The 26,249-nt window shown below is 47.1% G+C and overlaps 1 protein-coding gene across 2 annotated transcripts in view; it reads left to right on the top strand.

Moving 5' to 3' along the window:
- Positions 1-26,249, top strand: part of DNAH17 (dynein axonemal heavy chain 17) — a 14,992,541-nt gene that overhangs the window by 9,632,333 nt on the left and 5,333,959 nt on the right. For both annotated transcript variants that reach the window (XM_085617470.1, XM_085617471.1), the window contains one exon: positions 8,721-8,987. In XM_085617470.1, the coding sequence (XP_085473596.1) occupies positions 8,721-8,987 (267 nt within the window). The remainder of the gene's footprint in view (positions 1-8,720; positions 8,988-26,249) is intronic.

The raw sequence follows: 26,249 nt of genomic DNA on the forward strand, positions 1-26,249 counted from the left end.
TGTATATTCCTATCTTAATCATCTAAAGACACTCAAGAAAAAAGGAAATGTTCTACACTTTTACTCATAGACTTTGCATTACTTGTACAGGACTGCAGACACTTCTAAAATGATTTCTCTTAATAAAAGCACCTACATTGTATGCTTAGGACCATGCTCTCATGTTATAGGAGCAACAGGAAAATCTAAAACTGCTAATTTAGCAGGGATTCCTATTACATAAAGAACTAAAAACTTCAACATAATGGGTACATTTTCTCCAGTAGAACATCTTGTGACAAACAGACTCCTATAAAACAATATTTTCCTCAAAAATGTTTGCTAAGGATCACATGGGCATCTTCCCTGCATTCTATTTTTCACAATCCAAACTATGCAACATCAGCTCTAATAAGGACTGTCAGTTTATTTACACAGACTAGCTAATAAAAACTAGCAATGCCCTTGCAAAACTGTATGTAGCATGAGAATAACAAACAATAGTGGGGTTATCACCTGAGAATTTTAGAACAAAAACTACCCACAGCTAGTTCCCCTTAAAGATCAAATAAGGAAACAGCAATCTAGACTACTCATCCTTTCATAATTTCATCAGACAGGATGGGCAGTAACATAGCAAATTGATTTATTCATTTTATTAATACTAACAATGTTTAAAACAGTATTACTGAATAGCCAATTAAATGTCTCATGGCTATTTCACAGACAGTTTAGACAGGCTCAAAAGAAATTGAGAAAAAGAGAGAGAAAACATAAATTTGCCTACCTTTAATTTGTAGAGGAGCTAGCCTCCTCCCTCCATTTTTGACAGTAGGAAACCTGTAACAGGTTTCATTCTGTCAACACTATCAACCCCAATGTGTAGCAACTGGGCATAAACAAAGTCTGAGGAGCTAAATAGCACATTGAACTAGCCAAAGAACATATTCCTTTAGCAAATGTACAAGTGTAACACGAGGGCACATGAATTCAAACTAAATCCCATTGCTTCCTTAACTCAGCCCTAAAAGCATTAGTGCTATACATATGGCAGAGCCATTGTCTTAATAAGAGCTCACATATACCATTATTATTCAATCTGTTCATATGAGTGAACAAAAACTTGCTTTTGCCAAAAAAAGTAGGCAAAACCTCTTTCTGTCCCTGCCCTGCCATTTCGTCTTTCAAATGTCGAAATGTCAAAGCAAACGTTGCGCTGAGCCCTGCTTCTAAATGTAGAACTTCGACCTTTAACCTATTTGCAGCTGTTCCATCTTGTGTGCAAGTTTTTCATTCAGTTTTATCAATTCAAAGTGACCCTGGAGACTGAGAGCTCAACAACCAACTCCATTCCTGTCTACCAGCAATTCAGAGGTAAGCTTAATAACTTCTGCCAGTTTTTGTTTACATATTTATACTTGTAAGCAGTGTGCTGAGTGCTTGTCTAGCAGTGTAGATGTCAGCTATTAATTCCAAACTTACAAATGTGCATTTACTGGAGCCTAAGACAGTTTAAAAGCTGCTCTGATTGGAATAACCTCATTTAAATAGTGAATTTTACTCAATTTCGACTTTGATGTTTGGGGCACTTAAAAATGAATATCCTACAATGTTTTTGCATAATAGTCATCCCCACAATGTCCTCTACATATCCCAGAGATATGGCATCAGAAATGTATAATGTATACCCTTAAAAAATGAGTTTTGTACGCCTGGGTAAAGTGACATTTCACATGTAAGTGACCCCCTATTGCTGTATAGCACGGCTTAAATTCAATTTGGATGCTAGGAGGTCACAGCATCATTATTAGGCATTATAAATAAACGAATTTAATGCACCTATTTTAAATAACATTTTTTATATAATCAAAATATATATATATATATTTTTTTTTATTAAATCCAATCATTTTGATGAGTCCACATATGAAAAGCAAGCTGCATCCCTTGCCTATCACATTTAAACGCATTCTTAACCCTCAGCACAGAATCTTAACTTGAAACATCTTAAGTCTGCGCCACTTTTAAAAGACAGTCATTATTATTTAACATCAAAAACCACTCTTATCCTTATTTAAAAAGGCATTAAGAAAAGAAATCCCTACTGTCAATCTGTCCTCTGTTTATCAAAAATAATGAAACTATATTTCTAACTTTTAAAACAGCAGTCTGAAATGCAGGATTTTACACCGTGTTTGCACTGACTTAAGGGGTAGTCGACTTCAGCTGTTTTCTGTGGCCGGAGTCAGAAATAGTCTAATGTTTACACAGCTGCTTGACACGAAAAGGCGTCAAATTCACAAGCCTTTCAAGTCAGCCTTTCGAGCCAGCACAAATCTGTCATTCTGTAATGTGTATTTTAGTTCAGCAACAACCAACTCACTCAGATAATGTGAATGCCTTTTAATACCTAATACAGAAGGATAAATGCTGTGACATTTTGTATCTTAATTTTATCTATTGCAAAACACACAATTTCGTTTTTTTTAAGCTTTTTTTATTCCTATTCAATGTGGATATTTTATTTTAATGATATTTTGCATAACAGAATGATGAAAAAAAAATAAAAAATTGAGCTCATTCCAGACATTTTCAAAACGGTGTCATATATTCAAAACACATCACACAGAGAGCTTAAGGCGAGCCATTCTTGCACCAAGAGTGCAATCGCTACTTACTCACACAAGTACCACTAATTGCAAACCACAGACATTTAAACACACATTTAACCCACAGATCAACACTTAAGACAGAAACAAAAGACAGCCCACAGACTGTACTTAAACCAAACCATTTGTAAATACTAGTTGTAAGTCATATTCACTAGATTTGGCTGGCAGAACACCAGGAAAAAAAACGCTCTGCATATCACCACTTATGAATGTTACTAAGTGCACAGACCAGGATCCTTTCTACGTACATATTTAGTTCCTCGGGGTACTAGTCACCAAGGAAGAAATACGTTTCTATACCTAAACCTAGTTAAGTATCCCCTCTAGGGGAGCCGGCTAATTATATACAAGTTCCAAAGGGTACCTACAAGAAAGCAGCACATTCTACGATGTGTGCTAAGAACAGGCATGCCAAAAATATTGGCGCATATACAATATTATACACAAAGTAGCACTTAACTCAAAGTGTGCCGTTCAAGTTTACAAAAGTTTCTCATTACCTGCCTACATAAACTGCAGTTTACATATTTCCAAATTCCAAATATTGGCCAATTTCCATATAAATCCAAAAAGCGTCGCAACAAACGACCTTACCAAGCACAAGTTTCCAGATTCTAACTGCCAAGTTCTGAGTGACCAAACAGTCATTTTTAGAATACTCACGCCAAAAATGTTCTCAGTCAGGAGTGGTAAGCAGTTGGAGGAGTCCAATCAGGAAGACCAGAAATATACTGGGCTGCAGAGACAGAATCTCAGTTTTAGGGTACCTTTTTACTAGAGTCCTGTTCTGTCCTCCTCAGTAGATTCCTGTCTCCCATCAGGATCACTCCCTTGGATAGCCACTTCTCTGATGAGCCTCACAGAGGGCACCAATTGTAGAAATCAAAACCTTCTCAGGAGCTTCACTGATACACCTGGTCCTTTTAAACCAACAAAGAAGAGATTGGGACAGAAGCTGTAATATAAAAGACATATTTTTATTTAACCTCTAAAGAGGGAAAAAATGCGTCACACAGTATTCTCAAATCACTGTATGAGACATTTTCTAAGGAGTACAGAGAACAGGGGCATTATATACCCACACAGGGGCTGAAAAAAGGCGGTACAAGTACACATGAGAAGAGTTATGCACATAGATGGTCATACAGAAACTGCACAGTCAACAAGTAGGAGGAGTAATAAGTTGCTGACATCAGTTAGAACAGCCTGACAGTTCTATACTAGGAACAGATGCATTCTACTAGCTAGGCCCATCTGAGCATGTGCAAGACTCTGGGAGAGGGAAACAGCAAATGGCCAGCACATAGCTAACTAAAATGGCTGCCAAGTACAAAATGGCTTTCAGCTCATGCTAAGAGATTAATGCAATCTTCAACATAACCAGAAACAAAAGCAGAAAAAATAAATATTGGGAGTGCAATTTCCAGACCAAAAGGATATAGATTAGCATGGCGTGAGTTAATTAGATACAAACAAAGACCACTTTAAAGTATGTAATAGCAGCAATTCGTAATAAAAATAGCATATCAAGCTAGCATTAAAGCCATAAAAGACCTTCAGATAATTAATAGCAGTTCTTAAATAATGTACAAGTACTTGAAGCTTAAATAAAACAGCCAAGAAGTATCATGGCTCTTATATTTGATAAATAAAGGGGCACACAGTAATTCAAATTGCAAAATGCTAATAGGAACAGCTCTTAAACAAGATATCATGAAAAAGCTAATAAAAAGAAGCTTTTTAAAGTGCAAGATGGAACATAGCAGCAGTTATCAATGAAAGTGCATAATATTAAAACTAGATTTTAGTCACCTTGACCCTCTACTATCGGCAACATAATACTAATATAGTTAATATGACCTGGTTTATTTGGTTGTGCGAAGGTTAGAGACTCTAAAGTACCTTATTTTCTAAAATCCTTCTCCTTCCCTCTCAACCTGTTCAGAGTATTCATGCCAGATAGCTCTAAATCTTTTGATTGCTCCTACCCTTCTCGCATAGGCCTCCTCAAACCTAAAAGTTCTGTTCATTTTATTAAGCCAATGGTCGATCTTGGGTTGTTTATCTGTTTTCCAATTTTGTAGGACTAATGATCTTGCTACAGTTATGGCAATGAATATAAAATACTGCTGATATTTAGTAAACCCTTTCACCTCCCCCGAAGTGCCAAATAAAACCAGCATAACCGATGGTTGAATATTCAAAGACAAAGATGATGAGATCTTAACAAAGATCTCACCCCCCAAAAAATTGTAGCTTATTACATTCATAACAAATATGTACCCATCCACCCTCATCCTGAATATTACATCTAAAACATTGGTTTGGGTTTGTTGGAAACATCTTATGCAATTTAAGGGGTGCGTAAGAGGCGCGCCATCTAGATAAAAAATTCATCCTCTTATAATTAGCCCCTCTAAGTGCTTTTTTTGCTAACTCATTAAGTTGTTGCCATTCCCTTATATTGAACTTACAGCCAGTCTCTAAATAGATTTTTTGAAGTTCTGTTATCAGAATCTCTTCTGAATGGGCTTTTTGATGCAGTAGCCGATACCAGCCTCCTATCCCCAACATTTTATTCGCCATTTGCCTAGCAATTTGCTCTGGCATTTTATTCAATGTTACATAATTGATTTTGAGAAAATTAACTAACTGATAAAAGCTCAGAGGGAGGGCTGTTGTTAAAGAATTAGTTTGTAACTGAACTGTTTCCCAAGTTATTAATGTCTCATGATGAAAGAAATTTCCAAGCCGATTAAAACCCAATTCTTGCCACTGTTGAGAAAGGCCTCTAGATACTATGAGACCACCTGTTGCACAATCCTCTATATAAGTAAATTCATGAAATGCTTGAATATCTCGTAATTTGAAGAAGAGCTGCATCCTTTCTGCTAATGATGAAATCACTCACAGATTACTTTTGTTAATCGGGCCCTACGTGACTAAATTGGGTGGTGCAGTTTCTGTGAACGCCGCTGCCATTCTTTGCTTTTCACTCTGCACACAACCTCTGTAGGGTTACTAGATACTCATCTTGGGTGGTTCCTTGGTCTTCTTCTACGTCTTCTGTGTCCAGTCTCGACTTACGTCGTGGTTTGCATTCCACTATTTATGTATATGGTTTGGTCTCCCTCATAGACCATCGTGTATTTATGCTACGTACGCGTTCTCTTTCTAAAGTATTGTGTGTATTTTGGTTATATCTCTGGGTAGGAAATATTGCAATGTTTTAGTAAGTGTTTATAATAAATACATATTTTTATAACTAAACTGTGTGGTTCTTTTTTATTAACCTATACCATAAGATTAAGTACTGGTAAAACAAGCTGCTTTACACTCCTTCTGGACTAAGCCTGAATGCTGATCTACACAATTAGCACTTAGAGAGCTTTCTAAGGTTGTCTAAGACCACTAAAATCACCATAAGGGTTGTCCAGATTAGTGCTGGGTGCTACACTTAGATACGTGAGCACCATATACTAAGCCAGCCTCCTACAGATTTGGACTCGAATATTTCCTTTGTGTCCCACAGGAGCCAAGTCAACTAAACATGATTAGTCTAAATGGACCTTGGCTGACATTGCACAAAGAAAGAGGGGGAAGGAGGGTCAACAAAGGGCTTTGAAGGGCTCTTACATGCTGATTGGATGGACTAATGGTTCCTGTTTCCCCATGGTTCATGGGATTTACATTTTTTATAGCTGCTGCTGAATAAAAGTGAAGAAAGTAAAGCATAATCCTCGCCTCTGTGTGCTTAATACAGTTGAAACTTTCTGCTTCAAAAGCTAAGAAATTTTGCATTCTACTCTAATTTCCTATTTAGGTTTGGGATTTTTATTGCTTGGTGTTTTTACTTTATTACTGTTTTGGTGCTCCATAAAAACTGTACACATTGCTCTAAATTAAGCATGTCTGTTCTGTGACGTAGCTACCAGGGGTTGAACTCAAGTAAATTTAGTGACTTTGAGGATTTACACTGACAAAAAGTATTATTATTTCATGAGGTGGGCATATAGCAAGAAGGATGGAAATCAGTACGGGTAGAACTGGTCAGCAAAAATAGAACATGGTTAAAGAGGATAAAGAGAAGAAAGGAAAATTTAAATGGGGAGGAAGAGCAATGAAATACATAATCTCCCAGGGAGTGTTCTGGAGTATATTAAAAAAAGAGCCTCCTCAATCATACAGTGAAAAGTTACAGCATATTCAATGAGAACACTGTAAGAAAGGATGTAGCTAAACTAGTGAAATTCAGGGGTCGTGAAGCTCATCAAAAAAAGCAGAAGACTGCAGGGTGAATGGGTGAGCTGACTTAGGTTAAGTATGGACTGTTCCTATGAGTTGCAGAATCGGTACTGATTTCCATTAGGTGGTTGAGGTTGAGGTTTTCTGCTAGACTCAAGGTCCAAATATCTGATTTTGGACAGACTGCAAGTTTTATGGCAAAGGAGTAAAATGTACTCTGAGTAAAGCTTCCTCTAGCAGACCAATAGACTAGGGTGCCATTGGAGGAAAGCCGTCTGACTGTCTGTCGTACTTACAGTGGACGGTCAGGTGGCTTTTTGTTTACTGTCAGTCACTGCTAGGTATTTCCTGGCGTTGAGGGACAGTAAAAAATGAAACGTGACCCCTCACCATGGCAGAAAACTCTCAAGGGTTTTAAAAAACAAACTCATGCTTTGGGATTTTGTTTTTGAAAAATGAAATATTTTGGAGAAGTTTGACGGACAGTTGTCATATTTGATGAAGCTTTCTGTCAAACTTTCCCTACATGGACAGGAATCTCCTTGACAGTGTGAAAGTGGTTTCTTGCAGTGTGTAGAGATTTCAGCACATCCTTCAGACATCTCAAACTTTGGCGGGCACGGTAAAGGCAGGGTGGCTGACGTAAAGTCATCCTCCACCCTGTCTGTCTTTATTGCTTCTGCTAAACCCTAAATCAGGCCCTCTGTCTAGTATGACACAGTGGGCAAAAGATTATGGTTTAAAATGCCACCCTGAGCAATTGCCAGTGATTAGACTATTTGCAAGCATTCATCCCATCATCTTTTGAGTGTCTGATTGCAAGCTGCATGTCTGGAAACTTGAGACTGATGCAGCTTTCCAAGCCTACTGCTGGCAGTTTGTACATTTCAAAGGTTGTTTATTTGCATTCATCCGAGGAGTACTTCTATGAGTGTAAATTTACTAGTTTTTTGGTAAAGCAGTCACTATATACATTTAGGCTACTGATACTGATTACAAAAATGAACAAGTTAAAACCTTTTAGTTAAATCATGACAACGAGAAAATCCAACAGAGACAGCGTTCCTGACTCTGGGCCCCCAGACACAGCTACCAAGCCAAGAAATCATTTTTTTCTAGGGTGTCACGCCCCAAACAACCCTCTGACGCTACACCTAAGACTGCGAGACCAAAATGCTCCTGTGCTTGCCAAACACCAGAATAGCCATTTCGTCGAGAGCAGGGGCATATTATCAAGGAACGACATTAAAATTATCACCGCTTTAGCGGCAGAAAACAGCCGCTAAAGCGGCGATAATGGGCTTGATAATATGCCCTTGAGATTTCCCATAGAAGCCTATGTTCTGGCGTCAACATGGGCTTCTATTGGAATTCTCTACGGCATATTATCAAGCCCATTATCGCTGCTTTAGCAGCAGTTTTCTGCCGCTGGGCAACAAGGTCCTCATACAATCATTTGCAAGGGACTGACTCAACACTCACTCTAACTATATGTTACATATTGGAAACAATAGATCTGCCTACAGGCAGCTAAATCTGTCTCCCGCCAAGACTTGAAAATATAACAGAGCAATTATTTAACTCGCATTTTACTTTTATCGAGAAAGATTCAACAGGCGTAGCAAAGGGCTGCTTACATTTTTACAGCTTAGTTTAGTTGCGGTGTGTACCATCTTTCTGTCACAAGTTGGGGTATGAGTCGCTCACAAATTAGTAACAGATAGTAAATGTCATGATAAAAGAACCAGAATTGCTACAATTGAACAGCGTTTCCTCACAAATGTTTAATCTTGGTTTCTTTCTCCACTTTGTTCTTCTCCCCAGGTTGATCTTGCTGCTCAGTACATAAAAACAGCTGTGAAGAACGTTGGGACTGTTTTTTTAATGACTGACTCTCAGGTCGCTGAAGAACAATTTCTGGTATTAATTAATGATCTCTTAGCCTCTGGTGAGATCCCTGGTCTATTTCAGGATGATGAAATTGAAAACATCATGACCTCTATGAGACCACAAGTAAAGTTTCTTGGATTACCAGACACACGAGAAATATGCTGGAAATTCTTCATTGATAAAGTTAGGAAAGAGTTAAAGGTAGATTGTTCTTTCAAATGTAACAGTCACAATTATGGTTGCGCCTCTTATTTAGGTCACATATATATAGATAGGTAACTGACGAGATTAGAATTGTAATGTTTTTTTTCCTAATGACTGCCTAATGCACTCATCGGTCAGTGTTTTTTAAAATATACATTGTTCTGTGTTTATTTTCATATTCACAGTGCTTTACAAGATAATTAATGAGTACATTTGAAAGCTTTGTCATATAACCAACTTCCTTTCAATTAGAGCTTTCATTTTTTGAAGATCCATAATTACAAAACTGAGAGTAAGGATGATATTTCACCTAGCTTTGTTGCAAGGTTGACTGGAAACATTCAAGAACATATCCTGAATCTCACGAGGACAGGAGAATAAATTGTCAAATGTACACCCGTATTCCTGGAGGAGGGGGCCCGGAGAGACTGCAGGCCCCAGAGACGCTCGTGGCAGCCGCCGCATATATCTGAAAGAAGCACGTTAGTTAGATTCCTCACCTTAGAATATCCCCAGGCGTCAGGCTGGATCCGGAAAGATTTTTCATCAGTGTGAGAAGTTGGCCTGATGTATGATGTCACTAGTTCTAGTGTACACCTTATATCAGTCCAAACAACCCTTATGGTGATTGGTTGTAAAGTCAACCTTATAGACCAGCTAGCCTAGTGGTAGCATGGACAAGAGCAGTCTTAGGCTAAACTCTGAATGGCATGTGAAGCCAGCTGTGATAGCATATATAATCCCTTGAATACCAAATGAAAGGACACCACAACAGATATATATATAAAATAAAGTGTATTTATTCTAGTCAAACCCTCAGCACTCTTTATGAGATTAGGGATAAGTACAAAACAGTCTTATTCAAGCATACATTAAGTCACACAGGTAAGTAATACAGTTAGGCCCTAGGGGCCACGCAAACCATATACTAAAGAAGTGCAGTGGCGGCTGGTGACATTTGAAAGTGGTGAGGCGTAAAGTTATCATGGTACTGCACTGAGGCGAGCGAGCGAGCCCTAACAACTCCTCCGAGAAAATTTTGAAAAAAGAGTGGAGAAATGGAGCATTTTCAAGCAAATTTGAGGAAGCAGGAAGGTTGATAAAGCACTTGCGAAAGTATTATGACAGGATCTGTAATAACATCCTTATATCCATCAACTTTACCCCAACACAAGTACAAAACACACACTCAAACTCTTTCAAGTACACACATAAAGCACAAGTCACAAACATTTGTTTAGGCTTAAAGACCTATAAACAAAAAAGTATACAGAGACCGCTGCAGCTGCAAGCAGACGTGAAATACTCGATTTACTCACAAAGTGACAAACACAAAACCCGCAGCCAGACATACTGGGCCCGGTGCCACCTCATAAGCACCCCTGGTCACACCTTCCCCTTTCTGGGAGCTTCCAGGAGACGAAATCAAGGAGAAATTTAAAAAACAAATTGTTTCGGGGTTCTCATGTCCCCCTCTCATTTACATCACACAAACTGCTCTGGATGGCAAGGGAAAGGGAAATCACCATGCGCCTTACTAGGGACACATGCTTAAATCTGGGGCTCTCCGTTACCATGGGCTCCCTGTGATGCACCAGGACTACAAGACCCAAGAGTAGGCCAGTACCCAGCGCGGCATGGCTAAACACTTATAAGGTCCCTATTGGCTGTGCTTGTTTAATAAGAGGTGAGCAGCCACCACCCGCAGTGCTAAATTAAGTCTTCCAGAAGGCCCAGAGAAGGGCTTTTTGCGTAATTCATCTTTCAAGTGATAAGAACATCGACCACAATTCTCTAGGAGTAAATCAGCAAAATAAAGTAATTTCTTGAGGGACTGCAAAAACACACAACACGAGCCCACAACAGCATCAGCCTGGGGTAGGAAGATGAGTTGTTGATCACATTTTACACCCAAGTTCTTTGCCACTGTGGCTAGGGGATGGGGGAGGAATCACAGACTTGCCAATTCCCACTTGGCACAGACTTGCTATTGTTCTCTGTGCAAACACTTGCCAATTATGTGTGCTGAAAGGGAACATATTTAATAATGCACACCTACCGGTCTGCCTAAGTAAGCCTTAAAATTGCATTTGAAACACTGGTAAATCACAAGACACTTTGTGCTACTGAAACTAGTCTTTTCATAAGATTCTTATGGATTTACTAGATAGTTCAATACACTTGAGTTCAAAATCAATTTAGGAGAAACTGGAAAGACGCAAAGTGCAAAACAAGCTTGTGCACTTACCAAAAAAACATGACAGAAAATTGTGCGTGCATAGAATAAGTACAACTATACAACTTCACTACTCGCAAGGCTGCCACAATGACACTGTTTGTGTAATTGAGAGATGAACAGAAGTTTCTCAATTCAATATACATTAAAAACAACGAATACCTGTCACCCAAGCCATTCTTATGTTGTGGGGGTTCTGAAACTGTCCGAATTGTCACACTTGTTGGAGTGTGATGAATAGTAGTTGTGTAGGTGCTGCTGTCGTTGGTAGCGTTGGCAGGGGCAACAGTGGTGCCAGCTGCAGTGGAAGTGGGCAGGGAAGATGTTGTTAGTCTTAGACCAGGCGTTGTGGAGCAAGCTTGGGTTGGTTTGGAGAGACTAAAGAGACAGACAGCTAGCGGGTGGTGGCACTCTCCTGGCCCAATGGGCTATATCTCAGCAAGTGTCAATGTTAAGGGGGGAAGGGGGCGGTCGCTTGGTAGGCAGCCGGTAGTCAAAACCATGTTCTCCAAGGGGCCAGAGAGACCAAGTTATCGGTCGCTGGGCGACCCAAAAGTGCTCCGTCGGTTTAACGAGCCGCCGAGGATGGATGGAGGGAGGGGCATGTGTTGCCCTGGGTGCGATGTACAGTGCTGGAGTGCAGAGGAGCACACAGGCTGTATGGGGTTTGCCTTCCTTCAGCGCACTGATCACATTTCCGATGAGTCGCTCGCTGACTAGGCTAGAGCGAAATTTCCATTACACTGGAGTAATCTCACATAATTTGCACGTTACACGTGTTACGCGAAATCCCCAAAACTACACTGGTATGCCATGTGCATTATTTACGTCGCGTTTGTGCATGTGATTCTTGGAAACATAGTCTGTTCTTCAATTCTGGGAAGAAAATAGAAACCACGGTGGCTGCTGTGTGACCCCAGAGGGCTAAAAAGACAAAAACTGCCCATCAGCCCGCTTCAGAATAAATCCGAGGCTCGAGGCTGGAAGTTGTATTTTAAACACACTGCAAGCTTGGGCAGTGCTTAAAGTTGAAAGTTTGGGGGCCTTTTTCTGGCAGTGACATATCATGAGGGCTCTACAGGATGACATAAACTGATGGCAAGGGAGAGGTGTAGTTAGGGATAAGGGAGAGGCGAGAGCTGTGATTACACTCCCTCCGACTCTGAGCGCTCACCTTAATGCTCCGAAGTTGGAAATTGGAAGATTTGGGGGCCGACGAGAGTTTGCCATAGGAGACACAAGCGTGCTCCTTTCTGAGTAGTTGAGTTGAGGATATTGCGGTATCTCTGTGGCAGGATCCGTGTCTGCCACATCTTTCAGATGCAACGAGGCCGGATGGACGGTAGCTCAGTGGGTTGCATATGGCTGCAGAGGTTCTAATCTTTACAGCCTTCATGGCCCGGCTTTGATTCTCTTCAAGACCAGTTCGGCCTTTCATCCTTCCTCGGTTGCCGTCAGGGTACTGCCAAGAGATGTTTCCTTTTGTGACGTTTATACATTTTTGGGCTCTCACCAGCCTTGCCTGGGCCCCTGGGGCCCCAGTGGATCTCTACACACAGAGGGCCCGCTGGGCAGCCTGCTCCTCGATTAACACCTTTAAAGAGCAGTAACACTGAGCGTTGTTTGCTTTGAGATCCTGGAAGGGATTTGCGTCGGTACTTGAATACCATTTTTGTAAATGTATTTGCAATTTTCAGTATTAAAGCTGCGCCGCTGTTTGCTTTAATTGTTTTAAAGGACCTGTTTAGAGAACGCTAAAATAATATTGAACTCATTTCTTCAATAAATGTATTATTTGAAGTTTATGTTCAAAACGAGGGAAATCCCGGCTGTTGTCTGGATTTACCAATATTTTTTCTGCCTTTCACATAAACATATTGCCTATGGGGGTAAAATATAGGGCAATACTAGCGAGAGAGGGGAGGAGGTCGCCGGGGGTGGGGGAGGATTACAATTTAAAAAAGAAAGCTAAGCTTACCAGACCAGGTCCGCGCGGCGCCTCTCTGCTTCTCGGCCGGGTCCCGTTGGCGCCTCTTCTAAGGAACAGCACTGGTTGGCAACCCCTCTAAGCCAATAATGACGCTGCTCCAGCAGCGCCAGCATTGGCTTAGAGCAGGGTGACTCACCGCCCGCCTGCCCATTAGGAGACCGAGGTTTGAGCCTTTGCTCAACCCTCGCTCTCCTAATGGGCATGCGCCAGCCACAGCAGACAGTAGTGCGCATGACTGGGCACGGAGCGAAAATTTGCCTCCTTCACCCAGCATGCGCACTGCTGCCTGCTGTGCGCTCTGCGCCACCCCTGGTCTGCTGCATCATCATGTCAGTCACTCAGCACTCAGCAGCATGACGTCGGACCGCCCTCCCCCTTCAGAATCTGAAGGGGGTGCGCAGTCCGAGTTCATGCTGTCTGCTGACTGTGACTGACATCATGATTGTAAGAAAATTCTCCCTCAACGCCGAGGGAGCTGCCGGTGCGGGCGGCTTGTGGGCCAACGCCCCAGCGCCCTTAATGGACGAACCGCCACTGAAGAAGTGGTATAAGGACAACTGTCACGGAAATAGAATAGGCCTAGGCCTAGGGAATCGCTGGGGCTACACTACACTACCAACAGTTAGGAAGTGGGAGGCCCACGGGATTCAGGTGCAGAGTGGAAACACTCACGCGTAATGCGTAAAAGTCGATAGAATTACTAGCAGTTAGAAATTAACAGTTTAAGGACACTTCTGAAGCAGCTAGAGAGTCGAGACTCGGAAACCAGACCCTAGGATAGTCACTACCCTTGTGAGCACCGAAGTACCCAAGTTACCTAGCCCACGGGCTGCGGGTGTATAGGTGTGAACTTGCGTCGGGTTTCGTCATGGACTTCTATGGATGCCTGAAGGAAAGTTGCTGACAGGCAGTCAGTGAAGAGTGTCCGGTGGATCCCAAGGCTGGGATCAAGAAGAGAGGATACCTGCAAGCAGAAGGGACAGAGTCAAGGTCACTAGCCAGTGACCACGTGGAACCAGGAAGGAACCAGGCGATGTCGTGAAGATTGCAGGTGAAGGGTGAAGCTTGTCGCTGCAGCCACGGGTACCATGAGACGTCGAGGACGACCAGGACCATGAGGCGAGCTGTCCCACGAAGGCTCTTGCTGTCAGCGGCGTCGAAGTCGAACTAGGACTCACCAAGCCTTGGCAAGCGGAACCCACGAAGAACGGAGGACTTGCTTCTGGTGCAGACCAGGAAGGTCTGGGGTGCTTCTCTTCTGCAAAGAAGCGGGAGCCAGTCTGGAGGAGCCAAACCAGCAGTGAAGATTTCAAGGTGTGTCATCACAAAGGCCGCTAGCCAACGGGCAAGCAACCGGACAGACGCGGCAAGCAGGAAAATGCAGAAGGGCCCCACGCAGGACTCGTGGAGTGTGGGGGGCTGATCTTCAGTGCAGATGGTGCTTGGGGTTGGGGCTTCTCAATCCCCGGTGCACAACTTCGAGGGTGCCTCAGAAGCTGCGCTGGAAGATACTCGCCACTTTTCCCAGGTAGCCGGTCCCACGTCTCTCGTCGCCTCCACGGATCTCAGCTCGGCTGTGGATGTGGATCAGGGTCGGAGAAGTCTGGAAGTCAAGGCTCTGGTCGGGCTCTGCAGTCGGTCCCTCGTAGAACTTCAGCAAAGCAAAGGGTAGTCTCTTGATGGTGCCTGTTTGCACAGGGTAGCCACTCCTTGGCCACAAGGGAGATTTCTTCAGTCTTCTTCTTTCGTCGAATGTCGAAGGTCCAGAGTTTCTGTTCAAGTTGCAGGTTCAGGATAATCTAATCTCCTGGGGCCCAGCTACCACTCTTATACTAATCTGGGGGGCTGGGTTACCTGCTAGGTCACGCCTTATGGGTGGGACCTGGGAGGGGGGTGGTTACACCCCCTTCCCTTTGTCCAGTTTCGCGCCAGGACTGGGGCTGGTGTGCCCCAGCACCGGTTTGAACTGGACTATGCATGGGACACCTTGTGTGCCCCAGGCATGTCTCATTCCTTTCAGCCCTCCCTGCCCCAATACACTAAAGTCTGTCTGGGGAGGTGCTAGCACCTCCCCAAGCAGGAAACCTATTGTCCAAGCCTCCCTGGCTGGGAGGCCTCCCAGCAGCAGGAGGTCAGACTCGTGTCTGTGGCAGCAGCATCCATTTTGTGATGCTGAGGCTTTGGTTAGAGTTAAACAACAAAGTAGGATATTAACATGTCTCTCCCTCTAGAAGGGGGGAATAATATCCTCATCACCAGAAATGGTATGGGGGTATTATTCCAAAGTGTTAGACACCTTACACGACATGTGTTGATAAAGCCAAACCATAGTTACCATAACCGTTTAAGATTATAAGGCACTTTAAGAGTATATGGTAGGCTATATCATAGAACAGCTATAAGGACATGGTTCCGAAAGCTGTAGACAGGCTCAGCTCATGCTAGAGCACCATCTCACATGTGACCAAGCACTCTGCCTCCAGGATTGTTAAGGCCTGCCATAGGAGTGGCTGATAGGTACACATGTGTCTATTTTAAGGGTAGATATAGGTATACTATATCTAAGCAAGGGGTGATTACACGACCTTGCCCCAGCTGAGTGATCAGCCAGTTGTGTCTGATTGGAAGGCCAGGCCAGGGGTGGCATAATACATGCTGCAGCCCCTGGGAGGCCTAGGGTACACCTATGCCCTGGGTACCTAGGGTACACTGTACAGGGCCCAATAAGGTGATCCTTACCAATTGGGAATGTACCTAGGGTACATGGAGTCCATTTTAAAGAGAGAGCAGACAGCCTGAGACCCTGAATGGCAGGATCTCAGGCCAACTAAGTCGAAAAACCAGCTAGACACTAGGCGAAAAGTTGGGGGTAACCATAGTCAGATATCCACCTTCCTACAATCAGCAGTACCCTTGCGTGTCGCTAGGTGTCGTCTGTAGCTCCGCGTCCGTCGTCGGCGTCGTGATCGCCGGGATGACGTCGTCGGAGTACTTAGACGCCGCCCTCGCACGCTGACGTCAGTTCTTCTTTTTTCCGCGCCAGTAAGCGCCGATCCGGGAAGAGCGTACCCTTAGTCATTTTTTGACTACGAGTGAGTGTGGTGTGTGTTGTTTGGTCCTGAGGCGGAAGCCGGGACAGTGCTAGTAACTTTACCGCTTGACTGCAAAGCCATAGATTGTTTTTAACGCGCACTTGAAAATAAGGGTGGGCGTAGTGGGCGTAGTGGGGCTACGTGAAGCAGCACGTAGTGTGCCCAAATCTACGCACACTACGCGCTTCGCGTAGCCCCACTACGCGCCACCCGCCACCCACCCACCCTACTTTTAAAAGATAAAATGAATTTGTAATAAAGCAAATTAAAGGCACTTACCTGACGCGCGGCGTCTCCCGGGGCTCCCTCTTCCTGTTTTTCAATTTTCCTGACAAATGCGCATGCGCGGACGCCCGCGCATGCGCATTTCTTGCGCATTTGTCAGGAAAATTGAAAAACAGGAAGTGGGAGCCCCGGGAGACGCCGCGCGTCAGGTAAGTGCCTAATTTGCTTTATTACAAATTTATTTTACCTTTTAAAAGTACGGTGGGCGGGAGGCGGGTGGTGGGCGGCAGGCAGCTACGCTTCGCCCACGTAGTGTGCGTAGGCGCTGCCTGCTTCGCCTACTTCGAAAACTGCGAAGCAGGCAGCGCTACGTACACTACGTGGGCGAAGCGTAGTGTCGCGCCCAGGGTTACTTGAAAATCGAATGCTGTATTATAGCTTCTTTTGAAATCAGATTTTGTATTCTGCCACTTACTAATCAGGCCGACGCTGAGTGATAGCGCATCCTGCCCCCCCTCTTGAAACCGACAGAGCCTTCGGCTTCCCTGCTGCACTTTCAACTTCCGGGCCCACCATCTTGGGTGAGGAACCCGATCACCTTGCTAGGCCCCTCCCATCCCGAGGCCCAAGCCCTACAAAATGATTTCCCTACCCAAGAGGCGCAGCGGACGGGCGCAGCGGCGGCGCCGGCGGGGTGCCGAAGGCGCGCCAAAGGCAAGCCCGTCTGCGCCCGTCCGCGACCGACCGGGACCAGGGGCCATGACCGCTGGCAAAATTTGTCCCATACAGTACTCCCCCAACAAACTACATCTCCTACGTGGACACTCTAATAATCTTTGCCATGCGTCATGGGACCCCACTACAAAACACTTCAACTGTTCACACTGTAAGTTTCAAAGCCACCCTACCACACCCTCCCCCTTGTTCCACATGGTTCTACTCAACTGCAGATCCCTCCCAAAACATGCCACAGAAATATCCCTGCTGATCTCGGACACAGACCCCGACGCCATTTTCCTCACGGAAACTTGGCTCCAATCTGACTCCGACCCCGAGGTCATTCAATCACTCCCTGCAGAATACCAAATTCTCCGAGCAGATCGCTCTTCTGGAAATGGCGGCGGCATAGCCATTATTTATAAAAACTGCTACACCTGCCGCTCCTTTCCAACTAATCTATCCAACTGCGAAGACCTCACTTTCTCGCTGGACTTTTCCCCTACCTGTACCTTCTCAGGGACTCTCATCTACCGTCCACCCGGCACTCCGACTAATTTTATAAATCAACTTGCCCCAGAGATAGCCAGTGGTATCTGCTCATCAACTAATTACACTCTATTAGGCGATCTAAATGTGCACTTAGACGACCCCCTGGATTCGGCAGCCGCCGAACTATGAAATAATCTACTAGCACTAGATCTCCCCCAACTAGTTCTGCAACCCACCCATGAAAAAGGTCACCTCTTGGATCCTATCTTCAGTAACTGTACCCATTTTACAGTTAATTCACCCATCACCCTCCCATGGACGGACCACTTCATGATTCCATTCTCCTGGGCACCAGCAGAATCTCGCCCCACACCACTCCCTGCCCCAAGCAGAAACCGCAAATGGTCACAACTCAATACCAACCTGTGGACCTCCGCACTGGAAGTTTCTGCCCCGGAAAACAACCCCGGTCCGATCATCAGTAACGACAATTTTAATAAATGGATTACCACCTCTTTAGACTCCACTATCCCATTTAAGGACATCAAATCCAAACATAGACCTAAAAATGCCCCTTGGTACTCCCAGGACCTGCGCACTCTTAAGAGAGAATGCCAAAGACTGGAACGGAAATGGCGCCTTGACTATTCTCATGCCAACAAAACTGAATATCGGGCGTCTTTAAAACTCTATAAAATCAACATAAAAAAGGCCCAAGCCAGTTTCTTCGAAAATAAGATTAACGAAGCAGCATCCAAACCTAAGGAAATTTACCAGATCGCAAAAAATCTGCTAAAACTCCCAGACAAGCTTCCAGATCCTCTGACCGCACAAACTCGCTGCAATGAACAGGCCGACTATTTTTACAATAAAATAGCCACGATCTACTCCTCCTTACCCCCATCCCCTCACCCTCTATCGGCTCAACAGTATACCAGACCCACCCCTCCTACTTCTCTGGAAACCTTCCCTCCTCTGCAATCTACCAATCTAGAATCCATAATACTACAAGTCAAGTCTGGATCCCCTAGTGACCCAGCCCCAGCTCGTTTCCTAAAAACTATTACCCCCACCATCCTCCCCACTATTCTGAACCTAATCAACAACTCTCTCTCAGCAGGGCTTGTTCCCCCAAAGTGGAAACAAGCTATAGTGAAGGCTCTCCTGAAGAAATCCAATCTAGAACCGATGAATCCGGGGAACTACCGCCCGATCTCTTTGCTACCGTGGATGACTAAAATCGCGGAAAAATACATAAACCAATGCCTGACAGAATTCTTGGAAACTAACAACTCTTTGGACACCTTTTAGACTGGATTCCGCCCCATGCAAGGAACGGAAACTGCTTTATTAGCAGTAACAGAAGGAGCTAGAAAAATCGTGGATCAGGGCGGCACTGCGGCCATCATTTTACTGGACCTCAGTGCCGCCTTCGACACTGTAAATCATGACATCTTATGCCACAGAATGTCAGAGCTAGGGATAACCTCCACTGCTGCAAACTGGCTACAGTCCTTTCTTTCTAGCCGCTCCTTCCGTGTCTGTGAGGGCAATACCACCTCGCCCAGCAAACCACTTAGTTGTGGGGTTCCTCAGGGCTCGTCCTTGAGCCCCACACTATTTAACATTCACATGCTTCCCCTTGCAGAAATAATACGCCCTTTTGGCGTTCAAGTCGTGTCTTACGCCGACGACACGCAATTGGTGGTTACCCTGACTCATCCCTCCTCTTACTCCAGCGATCTCAGAGGCTGCATGGAAGCAGTATGCACCTGGATGAGCCAGTCCTACCTGAAGCTGAACGGCGACAAAACAGAGCTAATGGTGCTGGGTAACTCCCCCCAAAAATCCATCGACTCTCTGTGGCCGCCAGCACTAGGCCCCGCACCCCCAGCCGTGAATTCCATCAAGAGCCTGGGCATCTGGCTGGACAACGCATTAACCTTCGGCCACCAAGCAACCAAACTAGCAGCCACCTGTATAGGTATTATGAGACTCGTACGAAAGATCCTACCGCTCCTCCCTTTCAAGGCCAGACAGATCTTGGTCCAGGGTCTAATCCTCTCCCGGCTAGACTTCGGAAATGCCCTTTACCTAGGAGCCCCTGAATCCACCCTAAAAAAACTGCAGGTTATCCAAAACTGCGCGGCTCGTACTCTCCTACGCATCCCCAGATGGCAATCAGTGAAATCTGAATTAAGAGCCCTTCACTGGCTGCCAGTAAAGGAATGAGTCAACTTTAAAAGCATGTGCATCGCCTACCGTGCTTACTGGAGGAAAGGAGCAACCCTGAATCACACCTTAATCACCCCCTACCACCCCAACAGGCAGCTGAGGTCGACCCTTGCCTTCCAAGTCATCATTCCTAGGTTCAAAAAAGAAAGAAGTGGAGGAAGAATGTTCTCAACAAACGCGGCCAGGCTCTGGAACTCCCTCCCACTCTCTATCCGATCTGAACCTAACATCCTGCTTTTCCGTAGAAAATTAAAAACCTTTTTTCTTCAGGAGATAACCTCGACCCGCGCCACCCACTTGTATTCTGTTAAAGCGCTAGGACACCTGCGGGTAGCTATCGCGCTATATAAAAATTTATTCCATTCCATTTTTTAACTAACTTTTTGGACATTTTTGTCTCCCTCTTCGAGTCGACTTCGACTCCTGGTGCCGGTAGGGATGCCCGGGTTCAAGCCGTGTGACGTCTGTCACCGACTGATGTTGGTTACCGACCCCCACCATCAGTGTCTCTACTGCCTTGGGGCCGACCACAATGACAAGTGGTGCCCTGACTGCCGAGCCTTGACCTCGAAGGCTAGGCGGGAGCGGTCCCGCAAGCTCCTCGAGATCCGGCAGTCGGCTCTGCGCCGCTCGAGGTCCCGGTCGAGGAGGAGGTCGAGGGACCGGTCGCGGAGCCGAAGTCATCACCGCTCGTCGGGATCGAAGTCCTCGCATTCAGGTAAGTCGAGGCACAGTAAAAAGAAGTTGAAGAAGCGACATCGCTCTTCTGACTCCCCTCGCTGGTCACGCGACTCGGCCAAGGGTTCGGGTGGCACCACCCGCGCGGCTCCACCGGAGCCGCGTCTGGCCCCATACCCTCCGGTCCCTGGGTTTCTTACGACTCCAGGCGAGATTCGGGACTTCCTTGCGGCCAAGAGGAGTCTCACTCCGCCGTCGAGGCCTGTCGGCGCGCCTCCGGGCCCCGCATGTCCGACTGGGGGGGCTTAGCGAGCCGGCGGCTTTGGCACCGGTGCCGTCGTCGACTTCGGTCCCAACGCCACAGGTCCCCGTGGGATCCAGGCCTGGTTGACCTTACGACCCCTCCGCCGGCGCCAACCCCCATGGTGCCGCTCCCGGCACCGTCTTCGGACGACACCATCCATAGTTACAGTCCGGGTCCGGCGTCGGAACGGTGCCGCTCGGCGCCGTCTCCAGCGCCGATGGATGAGCATTTCATTTATAACCCGGCTCCGTCCTTTCTGCCTGTTTACCAGGAGACGGATGAAGGGGAGGACTGGGAGGGGTCTGAGGACCCTCTGGCACAGCAGTGCCAGTTAAGTCAGGACTTGGCAGACGAGCTGGGGGATGCCAGTGGTCTAGACACTTCGCCTGTCACTGGTTTCATCTCTCCTCCTTCCGTGGCTACGGAGGAGGGTGCAACTTATTCTGTGGTGCCGAGGCCCTACACCTGGAGCTCCCTGCAGCGGCCTTGAGGACTAACCTCCTCACTGAGGTGCTTCAACCGCCGGTAAGCTCTTTGGAGCCTCTACTGCAGTTTAATGAGTCCCTCACAGACTTTCTGATGGGCACTTGGTCCAAGCCCTCCACAGTCTCTCCTGTGGATCGGAACGTGGCCCGGCGCCACCGCCCTGCTCTGGGCAACCCCAGCTTTCTGTTGGTACACCCCACCCCTGAGAGTCTGGTTATCCATGCCTCTACGTCCCAAACAGCCTTCCCGTCCGCACCTCCGGATCGGGAATCCAAAAGGTTGGAACAGTTTGGAAAGAAACTGTTTTCCTCCCTCAGTCTGGGGTTGCGGTCCATTAATACCGTGTGCCTTTTGGACCGTTACACCCACTCTTTGTGGGAAACAGTGGCGGACGTGCTGCCCCAGTGTCCGGAGGAGGCCAGTACACGGCTCGCCCAGGCTCTTGCTGAGGGGCGGGACGCAGCACGGTACTCCATTCGATGTGGACTTGACACCACGGACTCACTGAGTAGAGTGATTGCGACGACTGTGGCGATTCGTCGTCACGCCTGGCTGAGGTCCACAAATTTTTCAGGGGATGTCCAGAGCACCCTCATGGACATGCCCTTTGATGGCCGTTGCCTTTTTGGCGACGAAGCGGATAGTGCGCTGGAGCGCTTTAAGGACTCCAGGGCTATGGCCAAGTCCTTGGGCCTTTCAGCCACGTGCCCGCACACTTCCGCTTCTCGTCCCTTTCGTGGCCAAGGAAGGGGCACCCCCACACGTTCGTCCAGCCACAGGCTGCAGAACCAGCCTCAACGCAGTCGAGGACGTGGATTCCGCCGTGGCGGAGCAGGGGGACAGAGAGCTGGTCAGTCCACATCTGCTCCCGCAGTATCTGCCTCAAAGCCTTCCTAGTCCGAGCTTTCAGGCCCATTCCACGCCAGTGGGAGACAGAGTTCACCATCACCTGCTCCACTTGCGTACCATCACTTCAGACACGTGGGTGCTGCAAATCGTCCGAAGGGGCAACTCCCTCCCCTTCGAGGCGACCCCTCCAGCCATGCCACCGCAGTGCCACCGCATGTCGGGGGTATCACTTGCGACTTCTGCAGGACAAAGTTACGGCCCTCTTGGCCAAGGGGGCCATCGTGCGCCTTCCTGGCCCAGAAGTAGTACAGGGTTGTTACTCCCACTACTTTCTGGTTCCCAAGAAGGGCAAAGGAGGCCTACGCCCTATCTTGGACCAAAGGAGCGTCAACGCCTTCCTCCGGAAGGAAAAGTTCAAGATGCTGACTTCAGCTCAGGTTCTGGCTGCCCTAGACCCTGGAGATTGGATGGTAGCATTGGACTTGCAGGACGCTTATTTCCACATCCCCGTCCTGCCGGCGTTAACTGCGGTTCACGGTAGGCCATGAGCACTTTCAGTTTACCGTGCTCCCCTTCGGCCTCACCAGTGCCCCTCGGGTGTTCACGAAAGTGATAGCGGTTGTCGCAGCTCATCTGCGCAGATTAGGGGTTCCAGTCTTCCCCTATCTTGACGACTGGTTGTTGAAGGTGGGCTCGCCCCGAACAGTTGTCTCCCACCTCCAGACTACGGCCGACCTCCTGCATTCGCTGGGGTTCTCCATCAATGTGCCGAAATCACATCTGAGTACCTCCCAGAAGCTCCTCTTCATCGGAGCGGTTCTGGACTCGGCGCAGTTTCGGGTCTATCCTCCCGAACAGCGGGTTTGGGATATTCAGGCTCTGATTCCGATCTTTCAGCCTTTATCCCAAGTTTCGGTCAGGATGGCCCTACGGCTGCTGGGTCTGATGGCCTCCTGCATCCTGCTGGTACATCACGCCAGGTGGTGGATGCGGGCTCTGCAGTGGGACCTGAAGTTCCAGTGGGCTCAACATCGGGGCAACCTGTCCGACCACTTCCTGATCTCGGAGGGCACTGCAAGACAGTTGTAGTGGTGGCTCACGGACCGCGATTGGGTCTGCGGCAGATCCCTCTCCCTACCCCAACCGGAGCACGTAGTGGTGACGGATGCGTCCCTCCAGGGATGGGGAGGCCACATGGGAGAGGCGGAGATCAGAGGCCTCTGGTCTCCGGCGGAGTCCCGGCTCCATATCAACCTATTGGAGCCGCGGGCAATCCGGCTTGCACTAAAGGCATTCCTTCCCTCTGTCCGGGGAAGTGTAGTGCAGGTGTTCATGGACAACACCACCGCCATGTGGTATAGCAACAAACAGGGCGGGGTGGGGTCGTGGACCCTTTGTCAGGAGGCTCTGCGCCTCTGGACATGGCTCAGACATCAGGGCATCACCCTGGTGGTTCAACACCTGGCAGGCTCTCTGAACGCCAGGGCGGACGAACTCAGCCGCCGGTGCATGATGGATCACGAATGGCATCTGAACTCAGACGTGGCGCAAGGCCTCTTTTGGCAATGGAGAGAGCCTTGGTTAGATCTATTCACCACTGAAGAGAACGCGCAATGTCATCAGTTCTGCGTGTTGGAATTTCCAAGGCGGCACTCGCTCGGAGACGCTTTTCGTCGCGAGTGGAGTTGAGGTCTGTTATACGCCTTTCCGCCTATACCACTTCTGCCCAGAGTGCTGAAGAAGATCAGGCGCGACCGGGCCCAAGCCATCCTTGTGGCTCCGGATTGGGCACGAAGATACTGGTATCCCGAGCTACTCAGTCTGTCAATCGATCCCCCGATTCGACTGCCTCTTCGGGAGGACCTTCTGTCGCAGCAACAGGGGACGGTCCTCAACCCGAACCTGTCCAGCCTCCACCTCCATGCGTGGAGATTGAGCGGTGGCAGTTGATGCCATTTGACTTGCCTCCTGAAGGCTGTGATGTCATTCTGGCAGCCAGGTGTCCCTCCACTAAAATGGTATACGCCTGCAAGTGGAACAAATTTGTGGCATGGTGCACAGCGAAGGCTATGGATCACCTTTCCGCCCCTCTTTCTGAGGTTCTTCTCTTTCTTCTTTCCCTGGCCCAGCAGGGCTGTGCTCTGGGCTCCATCAAGGGATATCTTTCAGCTGTTTCTGCCTTCTTACGGCTTCCTGATCAGCCTTCTCTTTTCAAGTCCCCTGTTGTAAATAGATTCTTAAAAGACATTACTCACATGTTTCGTCCCGTCCCCTTTGTAATGCCCAAGTGGGACTTGAATCTGGTGTTAACCAATCTGATGTGAGCTCCGATTGAGCCACTTCATAACTGTCCTCTTCGTCTTCTGACTCTCAAGACTGCTTTCCTGGTTGCCATCACCTCTGCCAGAAGAGTGAGAGAGATCCAGGCTCTTTCTTCTAAACCTCCTTTCCTCTCTGTCCATCCGGACAAGGTTGTCCTGAGGACTCGCCCTTCTTTTCTTCCTAAGGTGGTTACTGCCTTTCACATCGGCCAGTCTGTTACCTTGCCCACCTTCTTTCCGCCTCTGCTTCCCTCGAAAGAGGAAGAGAGGCTCCACCGTCTGGACCCAAAACGTGCGCTCTCCTTCCATCTGGACCGCACCAAACAGTTCCGGATGGACGACCAACTCTTCGTTGGCTACGTGGGCGCTAAGAAGGGGCGGGCTGTGCACAAGCGGACCTTCTCTCGGTGGGTCGTTTTGTGCATTAAGGCCTGTTATTCCTTGCTAAGAAGTACCCTCGTGTGGGGCTGAGGGCCCATTCCACTCGGGCCACAGTGGCTACTACTGCCTTGGGATGGGGAGTCCCTCTGCAGGATATTTGTCAGGCAGCAACGTGGGCCTCGCTGCACACGTTTGCCAAACATTACTGCCTGGACAGCCAAGTCTGGAGAGACAGCTTGTTTGGCCGCTCTGTTCTCCAGGACTTCCTGGTGTGATCTTGGTTCGCAGACCCACCACCGGGGTTGGTATTGCTGGGGTATCTATTCTAAGGTAAGGAATCTAACTAACGTGTTTCTTTCAGATGAACAAGTTACTTACCTTCGGTAACGATATATCTGCAAGAAACATTAGTTAGTTAGATTCCTTACCGCCCCACCCATCCTCCCCGCTCTGCGAACTGATATCTAGGATTAAGGTCATCCCTTTCAGGGCCCTAGTTTCATGGCACCAGTGTCGGTTTCTTGCATGGCTCTGCGTTCCTGGCGCGGAAAGCTATGTACAGAACTGACGTCAGCGCGCAAGGGCGGCATCTAAGTACTCCGACAACGTCATCCCGGCGATGACGACGCTAAGGACGGACACGGCGTCGCAGATGCCGCTACCGACGAGCAAGGGTACTGCTCAAGAACAATCTTTCCAGATCCAGCTGACGCCTGGGGATATTCTAAGGTAAGGAATCAAACTAACTAATGTTTCTTACAGATATATTGTTACCGAAGGTAAGTAACTTGTTCTTTAAACCCCTGTCCACCTCAAGGAGCTCCTGCCATGGCCTGTGATTGCATTCCTGCTTAATTACAGGGACTGTGACACCGCCTGGCCCTGCAGAATGCCCCACTGAACTATCAAGGCTCCATGCTCTCCTTTTATCCGGACCACACTGCTGTCGTGCAAGAGGCCTGGCATACATTTGCAGTGGCCAAAGCACAGTTCCGCAAACTGGGCTTGAAATATGCGATGCTATACCCAGCAAAACTGCGGGGCTTGGTGGGCGACAAGCCCCACTTCTTCAACACCCCGGCGGATGCCCTGGTCTTCTGCAAGCTGCATAAAGACAACAATCGCAGAAGCCCACACCACTCCTCTGGACACTCGTCTCCAGATCAACGGCGGCAGTGTCTCCATTTGGCCAGTGACAGCCTTCTGTGTTGTCGAGTTTTACTGTTCTCCTTCTTGTTCTTAGCATGTAGAGG

Source organism: Triturus cristatus, chromosome 7, assembly GCF_964204655.1.
Source record: "Triturus cristatus chromosome 7, aTriCri1.1, whole genome shotgun sequence".
NCBI classification, from domain to species: Eukaryota; Metazoa; Chordata; class Amphibia; order Caudata; family Salamandridae; genus Triturus; species Triturus cristatus.